Source organism: Corapipo altera, unplaced genomic scaffold (assembly GCF_003945725.1).
Source record: "Corapipo altera isolate COAL_440 unplaced genomic scaffold, ASM394572v1 2c, whole genome shotgun sequence".
Taxonomy (NCBI): domain Eukaryota; kingdom Metazoa; phylum Chordata; class Aves; order Passeriformes; family Pipridae; genus Corapipo; species Corapipo altera.
Window position 1 is genome coordinate 472,353 of NW_020884923.1, and position 22,166 is coordinate 494,518.

Consider the following 22,166-nt stretch of genomic DNA (forward strand, 5'->3'; position numbering starts at 1 on the left):
GGCTCTCCCCGGGCGCGGGCGGCAGCGGCGGCTCCCGGCGCAGGCGGCAGCTCCCGGCGGCGCTGCTACCGCCTCGCCCCGCGCTCCCGAGTCCTGACCGCCGGCCCCGCGCCGCCGCGTGACATAGCGCGGCACTGCGGGGAGGGGCCGGCGCCGCTCGGCCCGGCACAGACCGGCACAGACCGGCACAGACCGGCACCGGCCGCCAGGCGGCGCCGCAGCGCCCCACGCCGCCCGCCCCGAGGGCTGCGGGAGCGCGGAGGGGGCGGGTCGCCGCCGCTCGGCCACGCCTCTCATTGGCCCACTCACCTCGCCGCGCGGCGCGATTGGCTGGTTTGGCGGCGGGGGCGGGGCAGCACCGCCCCGTCGGGGCCTGCGCGCACCCCTGCCCGGCGGCGCGGCCGTAAGGGGCCGGTCTGGCCGCGCCGCTGTGGGGCACCCTCGGACTTGGCAGGGCTTCACCACGGGACAGGGGCTTCGCCGGCGGCCCCGGTGGCTCCCCAGCGCAGGTTTGGGCCCCAAGTGCCTGCGCCCTTCTCACGGAGGGGCCGAGCGGATCGCACTTAGCAGGGCAGGAGAGCCGTCAAGTTGCGGTGGCGTGCTCTCGGTGTGTTTGCTCAGTGAGCTCCCACCGGCAGCCTTGGGGAAGGATAAACTGGGCCATGTGCCGTGGGAAAGGGGGCACTTCATTTTTAGCACCGTTGAAATAAGTTGGCCATGGAAGGTTTTGCAGCTGAACGCTGGAAATGAAAGGCTGGTGAATGGCTTGCCTCTGCCCTAAATTGGGAACGTTATTAACACATTTCTTCTGGAGACCTTAGCAGCACTGTACAAACATGAACCGTGACACCTGGAGTATCTGGGATACCTCACTTGGCAGGCATCGAGTGCAGGTATCTGAGACAACTTACCCAAATTAGTGCTGATAAGTCTGTGGCAGAGTCGGGATTTCAGTTTACCATTTTCAGCATCTGAGTTCCCAGTGCGCCCTACTATTTCCCTCACTGAAACGGAAACCCATGTGAGGCAGGTGGTTTAGTATTGCAGCACATGCTACATCTGCCCATCATGCCCCATCTGTCTGTCTCAGGGTAACTGGAGGAGTTGGAAGTGTCAGGCCTGTGGGATGTCATCTGAAGTAAAACCTGAAGCTCTGTGTGGTCAGACCACTGAAGGCCCTGCAAAGGCTCATGCCTCATGCAAATAATCACTCTGTACAGCTGATCTTGTTTTCTTAAGTGCCCTGGCTTCTTCCAGGGGAAGTGTCACTGTGGCTCTCCATGGGGTTGTGGCACTTGTGCTCTTAGGCATTTTGGGCATTCCAAAGCAGGGCCAGACCCAAGGTCCTCCGTGGCTGAAGGCAGCTGGGAAGACCCCAGGTTGGATGCTCTATGCATGCAGTTGAAGGTGTGGGGAAGGAGCATCGCCCTGCAGCCCCGCACCAGGGTGGCAGCACCCACTTCCTGCAAGGAGCACAGTGAGTCAAGGATGGAGCAGCCAGCAGAGCATAGGGGCTCAGTGTGACCCTCATGCTCAAGACCCATAGGGACCATTGACCCTCTCATGGGACACCGCAGTCCTGCAGAATTATGTCCCCCTAAATTAACAAAGATAGTGCTACCACATACGACATTAGCCCCAGAGAGTCATCACAGGGCACCCAGCTACAACCAAGAAGCGTTTCCCCATTGGGTGCTTTCATACTTTTCTCCCTCTGTGATGAAGCCTGTGAGGAGATCACCCAGGCAGCTGAGCTCTGCCAGGAGTGACAGGTAGAAGGATTGGAGTGGGAGCCTGCCTGTGCTCAGGCACGTACTAAAATGACAGAAATGGCTTAATTTGTACCTTTGGTTATTTTGGTGCAAGTCCTCGTGGGGATGCTGAGGTTAGAACAAAAGCATTCTATTTTAATTTAGTGTAATTATAGCTTGTCTACTTAGAAAAGCTGAATTGCTTTAACAATACTATTGCAGCTAACTCCCCAGAGTATGGATGCAGTTGTGCCAGGATAATGCTAATATGGCTTACTCTTGTTGGAAAAGGGAAAAACATTATGTGTGCAGATGCAGGTTCACTTTGCAAACAGCTGCAGCTGTTTGAAAGGTTACCACCAGGGCAGCCTATTACCAGGCTTGTTCTTGGGGCTCCTCCCTCCATAGCAGAGCCTTAAAGGCAAGTGTGCTCCACAGCCACCTGGCTGCAAAATTACAGTGTTTAATTCAGTATTGGGCACCTTCAGCCCAGCAGGTGTTCCACTCAGAGGCATGAGAAGACTCTGCGTGGCTGCTCTGCTGAAATGGTGAGGGAGCTCAGAGCTACCTGTAGTGTGGTAACAGCTTGAGCAGCGATGCTGTTTCAGCAGTGAACCGCAGAGCTTAGTATAGGAGTGGTACAGGTGACAGTCACATTCCTGACTAAAATCAGGTAGCAGTCCCTGTATCATAAATTGTTACAGGTCCTTCTTTTCCTTCAATGGAGGCAAAAAGAAAATGGATAAATTGCACAGGCTTGTATCCCTTCTTCTGAATTGAAAACAAATCACTTTTCAGTGAAACTCCAAAGGTGGCGAGGATCTGCACAAGACAAGGAACAGTATCTTCAGTCATTTCTGGGGAACTGCATCGAGCATGGAGGCTGGATGCTGTTACTTCTGGTGCATTTCCTCCCTACTGCTCTGTGCAGACGGCAGAACCACATTTGCAGCCCAGTATCTCATTTTTATTCTGCATTGTTCTAAGTGTATATATAGGTCCGTCTCTATACAAGAGAAGGCAATAATAACGAAAGACACGTACAATGGGAAGAGGTACAGCTTTTAAGGCTGTAGTTTCCCCTGAGGAGTACCCAAGAAAGTTGTCTCCTGCACACATGAGCTTTGATAGAAAGACCTGTTGTGCCTGAGGAGCAGAGCTGTCAAAAGGGGTCTCCATCTCTGTGCCAAAATGCTTGTTACCCTTCTCCTGTCAGAGCCCAGCAGTTGGTAGTTTTCCATCTCTAGAAATCCAGGGGAACTTTCCACCTCAGGGAACAAGAAACTGGAGAAAAGTCAATAGACCAGACGAGATTCATACCACATTTATTCAAGGAAAGAAATAAAAGGAGTACCATAATTACATTTTAACTACATTTTGCTCTCAGCAGCATCCCATAAATCATGTACCTTGTTAGTATTGTGGAATAGCATATGATGCTGGAAGTCAGCACACAGTAAATATGTTGACAGTAAGTACAGTAAATACTGTTCACTAGTTGGCTTTGGCCATCTTGGGCAGTGTGTCTTGCTGAAGTCATGGCAGCTGATGGATTTTTGCCCCCTTGGTCTGTTTTGTCTATTTTTGCTGAAGAGAAGGAGAGCAGGCATTCTGCAATCTCTGACACCAGGCTGGAATATGGCACAACTGAGGGCACAAGGATGTACGAGCAATGTCACCTCTTATCTGCAGTGGCAAATGGCAAATTTGTGTCCTGTATGAGACAATGAGGACTCCTTAAGAGAAAAGTTGCAAACCACAAGGAAAAATCCTGTAGGTGGGAGATGAGAGGGCGGGCGATATGCACTGGGTGGCAATCCATTTGAACAGCATCGAAAGATGATGTGAGAAAGCCCTTCATGCAATGCTGCAAGCAAAAAATGCCACATGTACATTTTTAAACACCTTCAGCAGACAAATACAGCCAATGCATTGAGCTAAGTAGGCTCCAGCAAGTGAGCCATAACAGTCTGCATTGTTTCTGTGCTTGGGGAGGGGGGGATGTGAGTGGATTCAGAGCTGCATGGTTGCCCTATACTGTAATGTACCCTACCCAGTACTGTAGCCTTTTGTGTAAAAGGATGAGCTAAACAGTTGTTTTGCAAAGGGGGGGCCCGTTTGCACCACAGCAGCAAGTCAGAGCAGCTCCCAGGCAGCCGTGGTGGCGGTGGGCTGAGGGTGCATTGATGGAGGGATGCTGTAACAGATAGCCTCTGCTTCTGAGCTTTCAGCCTCAACCCTATCACATGCACACATCTTACAGGTTTGAACCCAATTGTTTTCAGAGCTCTAATCTGGGGGATAAACAGGCTTAACTCCGCGTAGGTCAACAGGGTGGCAGTTGTCTGTCTCAGGGCTGAATTTGACACATTATCAGCCAGTTCCCAGAAACGCTCTTCCTCTATCCTGCGTGCTCGTGTTAGTCAAATATTATTCTTCAAGAAAAATTACAGAGAGAGGAAATTATTTTATCAGGATGTGAAGTAGGTCATTGTTATACCCTGGCTTATCTTTTTCCCTGTGATATAAAAAGTATGAACTAGATACTGGCCTTGTAGAATGAAAGCTTTCTTTTTTTCTTTTCTTGCAGAAACTTGAAAAGCTTGACACAGAGAGAGGCGAGGGAGTGAGGCAGCACTGTCTGAGCATAGCATGATGCACTGCTGCTTGTTCCAGGGAAGGGTGTGGCTGCTCTGTACAGCTGTCACCAAGATCCTGTTCTTTACTGAAAAGAGCAACCCTGAGGTCTGGAAAAAAACCCATCTCTAATGCACCCCTTCATTTTCCAAAAAGCAGGATCCTGGTGACTTGGCGGAGTGGGTCAGTGGCATGCAAGGTGGAGAGAAAAGAAAGGGGAAGAAAAGGGAAGGAGAGAGGAAGGGAGGGAGGGAGGGAGAAAGAGAGCAAAGAAAGGACAGCAACCTGAGAAAGAAAGGGCAATTTATATAAAGGAGTGCTCTGTCTCTAGAGAAGTGCCTTTGAGGCTGTTCTTTGAGAAATATGAGGGAAAGCAGCTAGAGAACTACAAGATACTGCTACTTTTATTATATATTTGATTTGTAGTCTTAAAAAAATTATATTTTTCCAGGGCTTTTTTTTAATAACATTTTCATGCCCAAAGTATCGATTTCAGGGAGGTTTTCACTACCTGGGGAAAGGGATCAGTAAGTGGCACACATTACTAACACAATAAACTCTCACCACCCTACCAGCTAAATTCTGATTGAGAAGAGGCTACCAAAAACTCACAGGCAAAACCAATTGTTGAGATAAACATGGGGAAAACCCTACAAAACCAAAACAAAGAACAATTGCTTCAAGCCTCCCAAATTTCTATTTAATTCAGAAAACAAATTAACTCTAACCTCCTATCTGCGGTGCCTCTGCAGGGAAACCACAGTGGGAGGTGAGTCCTTTATCTCGCTTTCAAAATCCTTTTTGGCTGATCTGGGGTCAGGTGCTGAAAAGCACTGCATGTCCTGATTTTGTGTGACAGCCACCAATTTGCCAGCTTGTCCTGTAAGCCCCTCACTGCCCTAGGGCTGCCCCACACCCCTCTGAGTGCACCAGAGGTGGGAGCTCTTCGGAGGGCTCTCCCTGCTGGCTCTGTGCAGAGACTAAGCAGTCACCCCAGCAGGTTGCCTGGGCACCGCTGGAGACACACTGAGTAAGATCTAGGTGGTGGCAGATAAATGTCTTGGTAAGAAAAATAACAAAGTTACCAGCTTTGCCAAACACCTGAATGAAGGAACTGCCCCTACCCTGTGGTATATTGCATTTCATTGCTCTTCTTTTCAGTAGGATTTATAACCTGCCATGCTATTTCTGCCACAGGAGTCCCAGTTTACACACAATCTGGAGAGAGGGAGGAAATCCAACAAGTAAACGGGAGGAGAAGAAAACATGCTTGAACAATGTGCTGCACACTGGTGGGACTGGTGAGTGACAGAGGAGAGAGCTGAGAAGAGAAACAACAGCTCAGTTTGGACACACATCACTGAGGAGCTGGAGCAGAGCAGCTAACGCTCAAAACTGACATGGTTTCTGCAGCACAGGTGCTCTTTAGCAGACCACCTATCAGTCCATGTGTGAATTCCCTCACTAGTTTTCCTAGCTGCCATAACCCTACCAGTTCCTCGGGTGGACTCCCAAAGCAGCTGTCAAAATCCTAGTCTGCCATGCTTCTGTTCTCTAGGGGCTCTTTCCAGCAGCTGGGAAAACCTTTCATTTCTACTATGCATCCCTCTCCCTGTTAAAGCAGACTAGTGAGTAATTTCTCTGCCACAGCCTTCCTGACAGTTGTAGCACTCCTGGGAAGAAACCCTGCCGGCTGCTTCTGCTGATTCCTGCTTCAGCCCTGCTCTTATCCCTGATGTGAACACTCTCTTTACTCCATGCTGGAACTGAGGTGACCTACATTTATGGGCATCTTCATGTGACCCCAGAGGCAGATCTCTATGGCCTCTTATGGCCATCCTTATAAGGATGTATTTAAGAATAAGGTCCCTGTTTGCAAATGAGTTGTGACAGAGGGTAATGTGATCAGACCAGGCTGGAGAACTGGGAAGAGGCTGCTACAACCCAGGCTGATGGGGCACAGAGGGAGACAGTGAGCAGTGAGGTAGGTGGAAGGAGACAGGCTTTGCACGTCTTAAATGCAAATGCAAATATTGCAAGAGAAAAGGGAATGCAAGAGGGCAGACAGTCTGTGTGTCCCCTAAGAACAGAGAACCAGGACACTGAACAGCTTCGTAATGCTGAAGTGATTTCTCAAGGTGCTTGTAAAATATGCCCAGATAAACTATCACTACCCAGGCTGAACAGAATTCAGTACTTCAGTACTCCCTGGAGAAATCTACCATTTCCCCACCACTGGGAGATGTCCCCAGAGGCACTGCAAACTGGGCCATCCACGCCCTTGCATGTTTCGTGAGCCCAGCTTCCTAATGGGAGATTTCACTTTTGTTAACAGTGCTGGGAGGTGAGGTTAGCAGAGAGACCTATCTGCTCTGCCAGCAATGCTCTCATGCTTGCTTCTGCACCTAGCCTCCCCAGTGAAACTTGGCCTAGCCAATAGATCTGTGCTGATCTGCTTTTGTGGACAGTTTGTCCCATGCATTTTTAGCTGGTTACTCTTTAAGTCTGAAAAACAACAATTGGTCCTAGTGTTATCTCTTTTGGAGCCAGCCACTTCCTCTTGGTATCAAACTTGGAAGAATCCCATGGCTGCTGCTGAAAAGCCTTTTCCCCTTCCACATTTAAAGATCTCTTCTGAAAGCAGTTGCTAGGATCTCCTTGGTGGGGATTAAAAGGCTTGGAACAAGCCAGTGCAAGTGTCAGTTTTATTGAAAGTGAACAGTCTGTTCTTCTGTGATAACTGCCCGACTTTGAGGACAGGCATCTCAGGAAAGCATCCACAGCTGGCTCCGGGGCAGCTTAGCAGAGAGGGAAAACCATGGCTTTTTCTGTGCTGCATGGTAACACAAAGGCAGGAAACCAAAGACCATGATTCACTTAGTGCAGAGCAAACACTGCCATCCAAATCAGCACCGTCCTGACTCAGGTGGTTGTACGTGGGGGCTCCCCGTTGCCTCCCTGATCCCCAGCTTAGCTGGGCCAGCTCAGTGCCGAGTCAATCCCACCTCCGTGGTGCCGGCAGCCGCAGCTGGGGAGGAGCAGGCACTTCTCAGCATGCTGTGCTCCACCCCACCAGAAATCTTCTTCGGTAGCGAACTGTGAGCTGGTTTGGGATACTGGAAAGCAGTTACACAGGCATTATGTTTCTCTTTTCAGGGACAGGATGAAAACCTTCGCTTCCCAGGTTTTCAGGACAGCACTTTTCAGCCATAATAGGTATACATAAATCAGAAGCCAGCCACGATATAAGAGATTTTTTCCCTTTCAGGCATCCTGTCTCTACTTGGGAGTCCTTCACTAGCATACAAGGCTAGGCTCAGGAAATTGCCATTCTAGTCCATTTGAGCTGGATTTTGAAAGAAAGAGTTGCCAGAACAGTACCACCAGCATGGCTCTAAAAGGCAATGGTTTACCATCACACAGCAGTGTTTTCACCAGGCTACTTTAAAACAGTTTTCTGAGCAGAATGAGATTCCAAGGGCTGCTTTGCTGGATAACCTTGACAGACTAGTGTCCTCTCTTATCTGGGGAGGGAGCTGACAGAATTCATGTGCCTAAAAAGATAGCTCAACAGGGAAATTTCTACTGAGTGAAAACTGAGCCTCAATTTATCAGTGTTTGAGAAAGTGCTTTGTAGGTGTCTTGAAGTCCTTAGACTAAAGATGTGAATGAGGGTAAAGCATTACTAGTAGATAATGTGATCCTGTCTTTGAACCTGCTTCTCCAGCTGCTTTATGGATCTCTGTATCTTGACAGAGAGTGCTAGAGCAAGAAGGACAAAAATGCTGAACTGCTTCCAGCTCCAGTAGTTCAGGAGAGGGGTTTTTGTGGAGAAGTGTCCTAGAGGCTTTGAGCACCAGCCTCTGTTAGCTGCAAATACAAACCACTAAAAGCACCAGAGCTTTCCCACTGAAGTAAAGGCATCGGGAACAGGAGATTAATAGGTTGCCAGCTGTGTCGGCATGATAAGCCAAGCAAGAACCCAGACGCTTTCAGTTGAATATGGATTGAGACCTCAGCAGGGGCACATGGCAAATCAGCCAGAAGCTACACATGGAAAACTGAGCAAGGCAGTGTGGGCAAACAATTCTTATCTTCACTTTACGTCATTAGAAATGGCATTGTAAAAGAGGCAGCAAAGTATTTGCTGGAAAGAAGGAGGGAAAAGTCCACAAGCTTTCTTGGCTGTACATGTAGATTTTAAAATGCTACTGTTTTCCTCGGAAAGTTGTCATTGAAAACAAACACCTATCAAAAATAACCCAGCAAGTTCTTCCAGAAGGCTAGTCGGTTGCTTGTTTTGGTAGATTTAGCCAAGCTGTGCTGGCAGGAGTCTGCCTGCCACTGCTGTTGTGCTCCAAAGGCAGTCAGGAAAATACAACTTCTTAAACCAGTCTAAAGCACAGCTGTCATAATTACCCCATCTACTCTGATTTGCTGCAAAACAGGACTCATGGGAGAGGCAGACCTCAGAAATGTGGGGTTTCTGCAAGGTGATGCTGTCTGCAGCCATCTCCCTGTTTCCCACAGTTCTTGCTTCTTCAGCAGCCCAGCCCAATTACCTTTTTAGGCTTTTTCTTTCCTTTCTCATTTCATTGTTTTCTTTAAGGCTAATTAACAGAAGAGTGAATGAGGCCCAGGTTTCTTGTGTGGAGTTTTTTTTTCTGGTGGTGGTGGTGCTTTTCATTTTGCTGAGTTTTCCTTTTGCTTTTAAGCAATTATATACAAGAAAAGCACCTTTCCTATCAGAGGCAGTACTGAGTAAAGAGAAGACTCAGCAAGGAGAATAATAATAATTAAGGTAAGGCCATGAGTAGGTTTCGCCTCCGCCTCCTAATTTTGCAGCACCACCCTGAGCAGGTAATGGGCCCTCACTGCACCTCTGCTATCAGCACCCTGGAGCAGGGAAAGGCACAGATATTTCCACCACATAGGAGGTGTGCAGATGTCAGTAAGAGGTGAGCTGAGAAGAAAAGCAGTCTGGGATAAACACAGCTGAAGCTTCACAGCCTGGATCCATATGGCCTCTGGATCCATCCACCCTATGAAGCCTTCAGCTGGCCTCTGGGCAGAGTAAAGCTCTTCACTGGGTTATGGCCAGGGGTGGGCTCACTGCATCTGGGTGTCTTGGGGCAGGGCCACCCATCACGTGCTGGTGGGGAGCTGTGGCTCCCAACACTTCCCTCCTTCTGCCACAAATCCTTGCCCCCTGTGTGCATGGCTCTGCAGGGACTTTAACCTTGTGCCTGGGAGCTAGCCCTGGAAATCTGAGGGCACTCTGTCAAAAGGTGCAGTTGTGACAGTTCAGGTATCAAAATAATGATATTGCTTATAAAAAGAAATCTCAAAATATGACTGTCAATAAAACAGTGCATTTTCATATAATGCCATAATTAATGAACACAGATTCTCTGTATTTGCAGTCCCTGACACCATAGTGATGGACGTGATCTAGTAACAGAGACAGATGACCCAGTGGCTGAATGACTGATCATCTCCATCGGAACACAGGTATGGGGAAAATGAATGGAAAAAACAGAAAATGGAAAATGCATGATGCTGAGCTGCTTTCTGTTTTTCTCAGCAGGGAAACTTCAGGCAATGTGTCTGTAAAGCACCGAGCACCTTCCACTCTTCCCGACCCCGCCAATTTCCTCTGCACAAACCATCCATATGGATTTGACATGTGGCCTCTGAGAGACCCTGCGTTGTACCTCCCAGTAAGTCAAAGCATATGGGGTGGAGGAGCCACGTTCCTACCTAAGCTTCTGCAAGTCCCTAAGGGTCAAGTTAAGTGCAAGCCTGATCCTGTTGTCTGGACCAGGCTTGCCCAGTTCATGCTTTAAGCTGCCCAGCCTCAGCAGGCTGGGTTTCCTCTCAGCTGCAGAGCTCAAAGGAGGTGGCCCCTGTCTCGCTCCATGTGGTCCTGGGCAGCTCAGCATCCTCACCAGATTGGGGGCACATCTTCATGGCTGGCTCATCCTCACCTGCCTGAGGGGCTTCAAGCCTTGGGGCTGGGGAAGGAGGTTGAGAAACAAGAGGGCTGCGGGACTTGAAGACTTCTCTGGAGCCATGTAGCCCTTTCAGCATTTCCATGAGTTTGTTTTTCCTCTCAGACCCAGGGGCTTATCAGCACTTCCCTGCCTCACAGGGATGCTGGGATGAGTAAATCCATTATAAGCTGTGCAGTGCTGAGACACCAAGTCTACAGACACACAAATTAATAAGAGAGGCCAAGGAATGTTTTCCACCCCCAAGACCCATTGGCATGCCCAGCCATCCCCAAAGGGATGTGGTCCTGTCCCCCCAGAGCAGGAGAGCTGTGCCCAAACCACCTGCTGAGAACCAGACTAGCTCCTGAAATATGCCTGGGCATTGGCAGCAAACTCATGCAAGGGCAATGCCAACCATTTAATTGCATGGGCAACTGCCTGGGCCTGTGCCTTGCCTCTACTTTATTAATTTATTAGTACCTTGCTGCTAGCTTACACTCGCACAGACAGAGAGCTTGCCATTAGCAAGGGCAATAAAGTGCCTGTGAGAGAAAAGTCCAAAGTGTTTTACTGCTTTCAAAATAAAAAGGTGCTTTCTCCTCTGGGGTTCCATCTCTTTTGTCCTGGTCACTGTGGAGCTGGGTTTGGTTGATTCAGACAGCGAGATTTTTTTTTGTGCAGTGCCTAGCAGAGGGAGCCTTGGTGGCCGTGTATCACAGCTATCCCAGCAGATGCTGCTGTTGCTGTTATGAACATAATACAGCCAGGTTTAAGACAGGGATGTAATGCTCTGAGTGGCCAGCTTACTGAAGGGAACAAAGAAATGATTATAGGGCCAGGGAAAAAATAAGGGGTAAAAAAACTAAAAGAAAACAAAGAGCCATTGACAAGAGACAAATTAGTTAGGTCTCGAGTGTCCTTCTCCATCTGATAAAACAAAAATGTCCAGAGCAACAATTAACAAAAAAAAATATGAGGGGTAGGATATCTCTGTTTAGCTCCAGGTACTGACTATACACAGGGCTCTTTCTTGTTGTTGTTGTTCTCATGTTTTTTGTTATCTTGAGTCTTGGTTAATGTAGAGCTGGTTGCATATGTGTATGTGTGTGTGTGGTGCAGTGCCCACAGGTTTGAGAGCTGTCTTTTGTGAAGGAAGGGAAGCCCTCCTGAAGGGCAGCAAAGGAGCAAAGCAGGTGCAGAGGATACAGGAATGTGCTTTGGCTGCTCCTAAGGAAACACGGCTAAGGGGTAGGAATCAATGCTGGAAAAGGGCTCAGAACTAGAGGCACATCCAGCAAGTGATTAAGGTTGGGAAGACAGCACTAAATAAAACCAAGGCAACAGAAAAGGAAAGCTGAGGAGAGTGCTGCTCCTGGGCTGCTCTGGGGTACATTGGTCATCTCTGGCTCGCTGGCAGGCAGCAAGGCGGGGGAAGGATAGGCCATCCCCACGAGAGGGCTGTATGAACAACAGGGAGCTGAACGCTGTTTGGTTTTGCTACATCAAAGAGAAAGGGAATAATCTGTTCTCCACAGCATGTAGAGGTAAATAAAGACGTAACGATCTCAAGCTGCAGCACGGGAAGCTCAATACAGATGGCAAGACAAACTTTCTAACGTTGCGGACAATTGCATATTGCAGTTGCCTCCAGGGACTGAAGCATCTCCAGAACGGTTAGACACCCAGGGCTGTCAGGAATCGTTAGGGACAGCTGATTTTTTTTCTAGGCAGCTAGGGGTGCAGTGGTGTTTCCTGACAGTGCTCTTCCAACCATACTTTTGGAAAACAATCCAAACACTGTCAACTGCTATGGCTCCATGGTGATTTTCACTGACAACAGAAAGGAAACTAGACAAAGGCTAGGATACATTTCAATGTTCTTACTCTCTTACTGTAGTATTTGGTTATGTGTGTGGAAGTAGATGCACCTGTTCCATTTACTTTTTCTGCATTCACTTCACCGACCACCTCCTCTTGTCCTATGAATCATTGGTGTGTCCCTGAGGTGCAGCCTGAAAACCATAGGATGGGATAACCTCATGGGAACTGTTTTGGGTCCCTTCTCTGTGTGAGTGTGACCAGCTGCCCAGTGCCAGGCACTGCCCCAAAGGACTGTTCATCTCTGTGGGTGAGGCACAAACGAGTGTTGGGTTCTGAGCAAAGCCCGGCCCATCTCATGCTGCCGGCTGCTGCTCAAAAGCCTGCGAAAAGACATCGTCAAGACCTGTCAGATATACAGCTAGATGCTGTTAAGTGTTGTCTGTTCTGGATAATAGATTGCTTTCTATCAGAGAAAGATCACAGAAACAAGAAATTACTCTTACCTCTTACAGTTTTGTGTTTGGAAGCAGTTGTTCTTAGCTATGTTATATCATTTACCTATATCACACCATCTCTGGTCTCACTGGAAAAGTCTCTGCTTTGTTTGCAGTGATTCCTCTTTCCTTCCCTGCTGGAGTGATGGACTCAGCTGATACCCTCAAAATTGGTCTGAATTCCTTCTACTCTCCACAGCAGCTAGTGGCACCACAGGTTATACAGTCAAAGTTTGCCCAACAATCTTGTTGCTGTAGTACGAAGCAGAAAGGAAAAGCCTTATCTTTACCTTTACCTTCTGTAGTTCAAATAATTAAAATTTCTTTTGTCAGTAAACTGAGGAAACACAAATTGAAGGTGCAGAAATAAAAACATCATTTTTTTTCTGATGCAATGAGAACTAGATTCTGCAAACCCCGATGCAGTTTGCTTCCCTGTTAACCGAAGCGTAAATGTTCTTGCGTTCAAGGCCTCTCTCCCCTGACTTGAGCTCTTCTGCATGGCTTGTCCTTCAAAAGCTGAGTGACAATAATGAATTGTCCTACTTAAACAAGGCACCTATTTCACCTCTTCACTACACTCATAAAAAAATGGCAGTGCTAGATACTCTTAAAGATCAAAGGCCCAATATGCAAAACAGGTCCTGTACAGCAAACTGATGGGCTTCTCAGGGTTTTGTTGCTATGGTGCTATTGCCTTGACAAGTTAAAATATCCCTTGTCAGTCTCCATGGCAGCCTAGAGGGAGAAGTAACCATCAAAAAATAACTGAATATTTTCTTTGATGACAGCCACTGAGTGGTTAATTTTTTTTTAAGCTTTAATAACCCTTGACTTCAAGTTTGGCTATTAACCCACCAACTGATCATTAACTATATGGACTGAATGACTGATTTCCAGAGGATTGGTGCAAAGCAGGATTAGTTTTTAGGGTTTTTTTCTTGAAGGACTCTAATATCTCCCACCAGCAGACAGACAAGCTATTGAATCCCCCATAAGACTCCGGGGCTGAGCAGAGAGGTACTTGCAGGTTATCTGCATAGAAACACACTGCTCAGAGCTGATAAACTCACTGACGCTCTATCCCGCTTTCTAATTTAACTCAAGCCTTGCTGAGCAGCAGGAGTAACCTGACTTAATTGCTGGGGGTCACAGCTTGAGGTCTTTAATCAACATTCCCAGCTTCATCAACAGGATTTTAGCTAGACTGAAACACAAATCTGAATATTTCTGGTATTTACCCTGGTGCTTGTCCTTTTCCTACCAGGACAGCTAGTTATGGATAAATGCAATGTTGCTGCAGAAATGATCAAATGTCGATTGGGCTTCCTTTTTTTTACCCTATTCAGCCTACAGCTGAAACTTTCTAGTGGCAATTTGCTTAGGCCAGTTAGAGAATAATGTGCTAATAAACGAAAGGAGCATTTTTCTTTCATGAATAAGCTATTCTGACTCAGAGTCCATATCCTAAGCCACAAGACCATCCTGCCTTTATGACTTGAGATCCGTAAGACCTAAGAAGCTGACTCTGACTCAGCAGAGGAGGGCTGGGACTGGACTGTGTTTGCTATGTGTATCTTTCTTCCGAACACAACATAGCCACAAATAAGTTAGGAAAAAGCCTCTGGTGCACTGGCCCTGATTTCTCTCTGGGGTTTTGACTGCTCCCTTTGGTATGAGAATGAATTAAGTTCAGATTTATAAATAGCAGTCTAACCACCCTTTGCTGACAGGCACAAATGTCAGGAAATATGTAGTTAGTTCCACCGGCGCGGCATCTTTGAACTTTAATTTTAAGTACCTCTGTCATACCAGGGGAAGTAGAACAACACATCTGGAACTAAAAGGTTCCTGTTAGACTTTTCACACTAACTATTACCAGCTTTTTTCCAGGTAGGAGTTTTCAGCAAAATGTTTTCTAATTCAAAAATACTGATCCCTCAGAGCTATTGTTTTTCTTGTGAGAGTTACAAAAGAAAACATGCCCAGTACATTTCTCAAATAAAAGTAATAAGGAAAAAGTTATGAATGTCAAAGCATCACTTTTTTTCATTATTGACATTTAAAAAATATTTTCTTTATTCAAATGTCTTCAATAATGTAAATAATTTTACTTTTAAGTGTTAATTAAAAAAAATCTTGAAAGCTCTGAAATTAAATATTTCCATTTACTCGAACTGCATTTTTATTGTTTGCCTGCAAATGTTTTCCACGGCTTCATTTTTGATCCCATTGTCTGACTTGAGGGACTTTTTCCATTTCAAGCACCTACTCTCGGCTGAAAATAATAACCAGATATTTTGTGCTTGAATAAAAAATAGGATGAAATTCCAGCTAAGATAGGCTACATGTGCCTTTGGAATATGTTCACAGAGGAGCAGCACACCTGTGCCATGGTTTCAGATATAATAGCAAGGCTCTGCTGTAAGTCAGCCAGGTGAGGGTGCTCCATCAGATTGAACATGCTGCCACCCTCCTGTAAGGAGTTGCTAGCATGAGATTCAGCAGGACAACAAAGTGGAGAGGGATAGACAAAAACTGAGGGACAATAATTTTTCTGCTATGTTTATTGAATTTTCCAGTTGCAGAAATGCAATCCTGTTGATTCACAATTGGCAGGATAAATGTCCCAGTGTAACAAAAGCACCAGGTTCTCCAGCATTCATTTCTAATGCTAAAATCCTGCAGAAAAATCTGTTTCTGTGCATAGGGAGGGACTGTTCCTGATGGAGGCAAAGCTCACAGTGAAGTACCAGCTGTAGCATTGGAGCCAACAAGTTGCAGAGGCAGCTGCTGTTTGCCTTTCCTCATGTAGCATTCCTGCCTCCAGCCCTGCAGAGCAGTGGGATCAGGAGAGCACCAGTGACGCTGGCTGCATCCTGCACACCTGTAAAGCTCCCTCCTCAGGCTGTGGCATGCTAACACTAGAGAGGTTATCCCAGCTCCCAGGAATGAAACATCACCTCTGCCAATACAGTCCGTAGCAGGGCCTCAGGAAAAAAAAAAGCCCCAGTATAACTACAACCACCTCCACAGTCACAGTTGTAATTGCCCCTGAGGGCAGAAAGCACAAAAAAGCCTAGACTCAAAGCAGCAGCACTGTGCCAGCTGCATTTGCTGTGTGCCCTAGGCTGGGTTGCTGAGCTGCTTGGTCTGAGCTGCTGGCTGTGGGGCTACCAGGAAGCTGAGCTGCAGAGCTGTGAAGCTTTGGGGCTGCTGTGCAACTTGGATGTGGCACTGGATGATGGGCTGTGGGGATGGGTGGTAGGGATTGCTGGACTCCCAGGATGTAGGGCTGCACGATGCTGGGATGTGGGGATGCTGAAATGCAGGTATTTGGGGCTGGGTGCTAGGCTGTGTGTCCGCAGGGCTACAGAACTGGATATTTGGATGCAGGTCTTCTGGTGTGCTTGGTTGTGGGACTGCTGGGACACCGACCTGGGGAGATATGAAGCTGTTGGGTGGTGGGCAAAGGGAAATGTTGGGCTGGAGGGCTGTGTGCGGGCTGGATCCAAGGCCGGAGGGGTGCTGAGTGGAGGGGTGGCAGGACTGCGGAGCGGCGCGTGAGGCTGGATGCCAGTCTGTGAAAGGTGCAGGGGAGGTGGGGATGAGGGGCTGCTGGGCTGGGCTGGGCTGGGCGCGAGGCGGCGGCGATCCCGGGTTGCGGGGCTGGGATGCGGGGCGGCGGCGACCCCAGGATGTGGGGATGGGATCCGGGTTGCAGCAGCTGCGGTCGCCCCCTGCTGGTAGTTCCAGCGCGGCGCCCTGTAGCGGCCACTTCCCTGCACGCCTGTCCATCCCCTATTTGGCCGTAACAGCTGCCTGAATTCACAAGGATATTCACAATATTTTTGGGGTTGCTTTGCTTTTTTTGTTTTATTTTTTTTAGGGGGGTTTTCCTTCCTTTGTGCCTAGAGCTGGCAACAGGAGCCCGTATGCCCCATGTGCAGTGTCCTGTGGTGCCATCAGGTTACTGATTTATTCCACTAGCCACAGCTTAGAGATCACAGCTTCACACTCTGAGGCTAGGTGTCCACTGGCTGAAGTCACTCACAGGACACTGAATCTTGGCATCATCCTTTTTTGCAGCTTGTTGTAGCCGTCTGCAGTGCAGAGCTGTGAGCAGGCATGGCACCCCTCAGGTCCAAACTGCACAGCATCCCCACTAAGCAGCATGACAAAATTGTGCTTACAGGTACATAATCGACCTAACTCTCCTTCTCCCAGGGACAGTTGGGACATATACACTGCAAGCTCCTGAGCTACCCATAGTGAGGATATTTTTCATTTCCTTAGTGGCTACTTTTGCTTCCTACTCTAAAACACCTCCACTATCAGGCATGTCCTGGTATAAGTATGAATAGGCTGTGCTGCACTTGTTTCTGGAGTTTTTCTGTACTACTTGTGCAGTGCTGGCAGCACAGCTAGACCTCAGGGGGTGAGACCTGGCACAGCATGTTTCTCAGCTCTCACATGCTTCGTGGACCACTTTTGGAGGGTTTTTTTGAAGCAAGCAAAACTTGATACTTGAACTGCTCACAAACAGCAGGAGGAAAACGCACCGGGTTCTACCCAGTTTTAATTTGCAGACCCCAGTATTTTCCAACACAGGTACAGTCCACCTGTCACAAACTTAAGGCAATTGACAACAGGGTTGATTTCCTTAGTTCCCTTTCCCTGCAGATAACCCTTAGGGCCTGCAGACAATAGGTTGCAAACTGTTGGTGTTGATAGATGATCTTCCTCCCCTTCCATGCAGCCTGGAAAATTGCTTGTTTGTCTCTTATTTAAACAAATTAAATATTCCAACCCCAAACAATGCTAGAGCTAATAATGGAAAGAGGAACCAGTTTAGAATCTGAGTCTCCTACCTCCTGATTCTTTCCATCTCCACCCCTCTGCTCTGGCATCCACTTCTTAGACTTTAATTTAATAAAAAATTGCACAGATGTGTCAGGGAGGGTGTGTGTGCGTGCGTGCAGACTCACAATGTTAACCAGAACATCTGAGCAAGGCAAGGGACAAAAAAAATCATTCCAAAGGTATCAGTGTTTCAAACTGTGGCCTTAATGCAGGGTTTGAGCTGGCGAGGTGGGGAATTACAGTCTTTTCTACATCAGGAGCATAAAAAAAAAATCACTTTCTGCCTTTCCTACTCCTGAGAAGCTCTTCTGCCTTGGCCAAACAATATTTTCTGCATCAGCTCCTCGGGATGGGAGCCAGTCATAGAAAGAACCAAACACATATAGCATGAATACAGATATACAGAGCAAGAACACATTTAGTGCTGCAGAATCCTGGAGGCAAGCTTGGCTTGCAGCTCCCATATATGTGTGCCAAGGTACTTGTATGTGCTGCAGTACAGACGTGTTCAAACCCTTGCACCACAAAATACTGGAGCTATTTTAAGGATGGGAAAGCATCTGGCTAGCAAACAAGCTTTGTGTGTTTGGGCCTGGCTCTTTTTAAAGCCTTGTTTCTTCCAGAATATTGGAAGTAATGAAAATGCCTGCAGTAAAATACCCGATAAGCCTCTCCTCCTCAATAGAGAGGGTAAATGCATGTCATTTTCCAATTAGCTCTTGCTCTGAGCAATTATGTTGATCAAATAATTGAATAAGTGACAGGAATGTGAATTCTGGAGACAGTTAATTTCATTCATCTGCCAGTTTATAGCCTGATTTGCATGAACACATAAACCAGGCTAATATGTTATTTATAACTCTGAAAATACAATTATAACAGTCAAACATGAAGAGTTGTGTGTGCAGAGAGGAAGGTTTCTGCTAGCAAATTATAATAACAGCATAATGAGGGAGTTTGTTCTTTCTCACCATCATGTTGGACAGGAAGGATGTGACGCTTGTGTTTGAAGGAGTGAACAGGGTTGGTGTTAGCAATAGCAGGTGGAGCAACGGCCCTAACCTGAACATGGGGCAGAGGGGCAGCTGAAGCCTTACCCTCCTGTTCTGTGAAACATCATGTATGCACTGCCCCAGGGACTGTTAGTGAGCTCTAAACATCCCCCCAGCTCCCCATGCTCTTCTCTCCAAATGAAGCTGAGTACCATTTTTGAGAGAGAAGCAGGACTGTGATCCTGGGCATGAAGGTGGGTGCAAAAGAGACGAACTAGGTGTTTCCTACTTGGGATTGGTCTTGGGTGAGCATTGTGGTGCTCTGGAAAAAGCTCCAGTCGAGTGTCCTCCACAGCAAGGTACCTGTAATAACCCTTGTGAACCTGGTCCCAATTTCCATTAAAAACATCAATTCTGCTTGTGAGTTTTCTTTAGGAAAAATAATAGTAATTAAGAAAAAAAAAAAAAAGCTTAACAGGAAAGCAAACCATTTGATTTTCTTATTAAAGCTATCTTTAGCTTGCCTTAACTTATTGTACCTTTTATCTGACCCCCCTGTAGCAACCTGGCCTACCATCCAACAGGAACTAATTAGCAGAGATATACAATAATAAAAGTAGTGAACAGGCATGAGCCATCGCCTCAAAGGAGTATTACCTGGTTGAGTGTTACACTGGCTGCAAGGAGGAAATTTGTGCAATTAATTGCTTCCTGATTAAAGGCATTTGCAGTCTGGCCCTTAAATCTTCAAGGCCTAAAAACACATACTGAGTTAAATATGGAATTTGCCCATGGTAGTCAAAAACATTGCCCCAGACAGCAGGATTCAGTGCTGTAATTTTGGTTGGAAATAAACACTTTCCTGTCTAAGTATCCCCAAGTCAAGTACATAGAAAGTGCTCCACTCAAAGCTAAAGGGCCACAAAAGGACTTGGGTTGGGTTTAAAAGTTTCTAAAACTTACCGTTTTCCTGTGAGGACACAATCTTACTGGCATTAATTTTACAGAGCAGGAGGCAGCAGAGGCAGAAACCCCAGGAAGTCTCAGGCTGAAAGGCTATTTAAATGGTAATAAACTTCAAGGGACAACAGAAAGTCATGACTGATTACAGACACACCAGGAGAGGGGCTATCTGGTGTGAAGATGGCGGGTGGTGGTGGCACAGGGGCCTTCTGCTCACTACACACATCACTTGTCACCAAGAAAACAAGAAGGGGTTTAATCCCACTGGGAGGGAGGAGACCTATTTCAGGCCAGTGGACAGCAGGAAGAAAATGCTCACTGTGGGAAGTTCTGAGGTTGGGTAGTGAGGGAGGATAGTGTGTGGCAGGAGCCTAGGACTATAAGAGGCAGCACTGGTGCCACATCTCAGAACAGCAGCTGATCTGGCCTCTCTGTGCACCTTTCACTAAGTATTGTTGTTTTCCCAAGGGCATTTCCTCCACCCTAACATGGTGTCACATATTACAGCCAGTCAGATGAAGCAACTTCATTTCAGCATGTCCAACTCTATTGTTGCCGCCTCCTGGAAAGTTGCAGCAGTAGTGACTTATGGAGCCTACTGCTCCCACTGAAGAAGAGGCAGGCTTTGTTTGGGACAACAATTTGTCACACTAGAGTTGAGGTGTCCCAGAAACACACACTTTTTTGCTCATGCACTGCCATTGCTCTAGTGTTGCCCTTCCATCACTGCTTTGCCACTTGGTTTTGCTAAATTTGAAAGAAATGTACTGATGCTCCACTCATGAAAAGCACTTTAGCATCTGATTACCTCTGACTATAGGGACTCTCAAATTCAGGGGCACATACCATGCTCTCCAATGTGTGCTTAGGTCAGAGGCACAAAGATCTTTTCTTGCAACCCTCCCAGTCCCCCTCTTCCCGAGTGACATTGTCATTGGTGAGAGCAAGCAGGGAGGTTTATAGCCTGAATTATGTTAAGACATACACAGACGAACCCAACATGCAGTTTGGCCTCCTTCCTCCACAAAGCCAATCTGGCACCTCTGCTGTAGAAGTTATATTGTGGAGTGGGAAAACAAACAATCTTGCCAATTGTTAGTGAGGCGGAAAAAAAGCAGAATGGGAGCTGCTTATCAGAGACCTGCATTTTGAGACAAAAATTCACTGAGTCCTGAGGAAGGAAGGATTCTCTGCAGAGCTTCAAGTACTCTCCTGACAACCCCATCCTGCAGGAGCTGGGGCTGGGAGCTAGGCCCCTTCCTATTGTGAATACTGGGTCTGAAGAACTGAAAATGAACATAATAGGAATCCCCAGACTGCAACAGTGCTATAAAGCTATAATTAAAACAAAACAAAGCAAAACACATTAGTCTGAATGAATCAGAGTGGCACAGACTGTAGTCTATGAATTGTGATTTTTAGGAGCAGTAAGAATGACTGAAAACTCAGGGAACTCAAAGACTAGAAGTGTGGAAAAGTTTGAGGTAAAGTTTTCCGTCACTCCATAGGCAGGTTGGGGGGGTGTTTGAACTCATATCTTAATTTTGCTCAAGTCTGCAGGTGTTTAGATTCACATGCCTCATATCACAAAGAATTTGACTAACTCTCTCACCTTCATGAGCATTTTAATTTTATCTGGATCAGCTTTCTGGAAGGACAGAGAAAGAACTGTGTGTTGGTGCGATTAGCTGATGAGCTGTATGTTTTTTTTTTTCTTTAATAACTTAACATCATCATTAATCCAAGCATCTCCAAGGATTTCCCAAGCAGCAATGAAGTTAGCATTACCTGCTCTTCTCCCTGGTTCACCTTCCTAGTGCAATACATTCAATAATCACATGTCAACATATCAGCACATCTGAACAAGATTTCCAACAGCTGCAGGGCCAAATTATATTTTGGGCAATCTAAGCCAATGCCTCAGAGCCCAGTTCCTGCCATAACATGAGGAGATTAATTTCTCAGCTTTCATACTTGCTTTTAGCTCTTGTACTGGTCTATGAGAACAAATTGAATGCAATCCTCTCTGCTTGCCTGTACAGCAGGTGCCTGTTTTCCCTGTGCCGAGGTGATGCTCACCAACACAGAGTTCCTGTGCGCCCCCGCTGGTCACCCTGCCCATCACAGCTCACTTCCAGTAATTTGGGAAGCAGGTTCTGTCCAACCTCTCGTATTATCTTCTGCTTGTGTGGGAAGCAGGATGCTCAGGCCATCGAAAGGAATCCAGCTACTGCATGGGAAGGGAGAGAGAATAAATGCCACAGGGCCACAGAAGGGTGATCTGAAATTGCCTTAAAACTGCCCTGATCAGTCACATAAACCATTGGGAAGGGTAATACTGCTCTCAGGTCAGCACAGACCAGGCCTCTTGCTAGTACTTTCTCTCTGGTGTGTCAAACAGAGCACATCTGTAGCAGAGAATCTAGTTCAGCTTGTAACCCTGAAGTTGAGAACTGTATTACAGGGCACGTTGAGGCCACTAAAGCTTTATTAGCAAAGTTTCCTAAATACACAAGAGGTAAAAACTCTGTGTCCAAGGTGGCTCAATCAAATTCTGATCTATTACTCCAGTCATCCATTCCCTTGAAATGATAAAGAGTGTAAATCTATTTTCCCCACAATTTGCAATGTTTCTCCACTACTTTTCAGAAT

General features: G+C 47.0%; 1 protein-coding gene and 1 long non-coding RNA gene across 8 annotated transcripts in view; one reads left to right on the forward strand and one right to left on the reverse strand.

Moving 5' to 3' along the window:
• RHOU (ras homolog family member U) overlaps positions 1-125 on the reverse strand; it is a 5,209-nt gene extending 5,084 nt beyond the window's left edge. The window contains exon 1 of the mRNA XM_027657282.1: positions 70-125. Coding sequence (XP_027513083.1) covers positions 70-125 — 56 coding nt within the window. The remainder of the gene's footprint in view (positions 1-69) is intronic.
• Positions 126-381: 256 nt separating this feature from the next.
• LOC113953763 lies at positions 382-11,036 on the forward strand. 7 transcript variants are annotated; one of them, XR_003530002.1, is made up of 7 exons: positions 382-509; positions 4,342-4,571; positions 4,964-5,157; positions 5,586-5,689; positions 9,104-9,189; positions 9,812-9,899; positions 9,973-11,036. It is a non-coding gene; the product is annotated as an uncharacterized LOC113953763 (long non-coding RNA). The 7 variants fall into 7 exon arrangements; XR_003530007.1 differs by having other exon boundaries at positions 9,976-11,036; XR_003530003.1 differs by lacking the exon at positions 9,104-9,189 and having other exon boundaries at positions 9,973-10,108; positions 10,270-11,036.
• Positions 11,037-22,166: the final 11,130 nt, after the last annotated feature.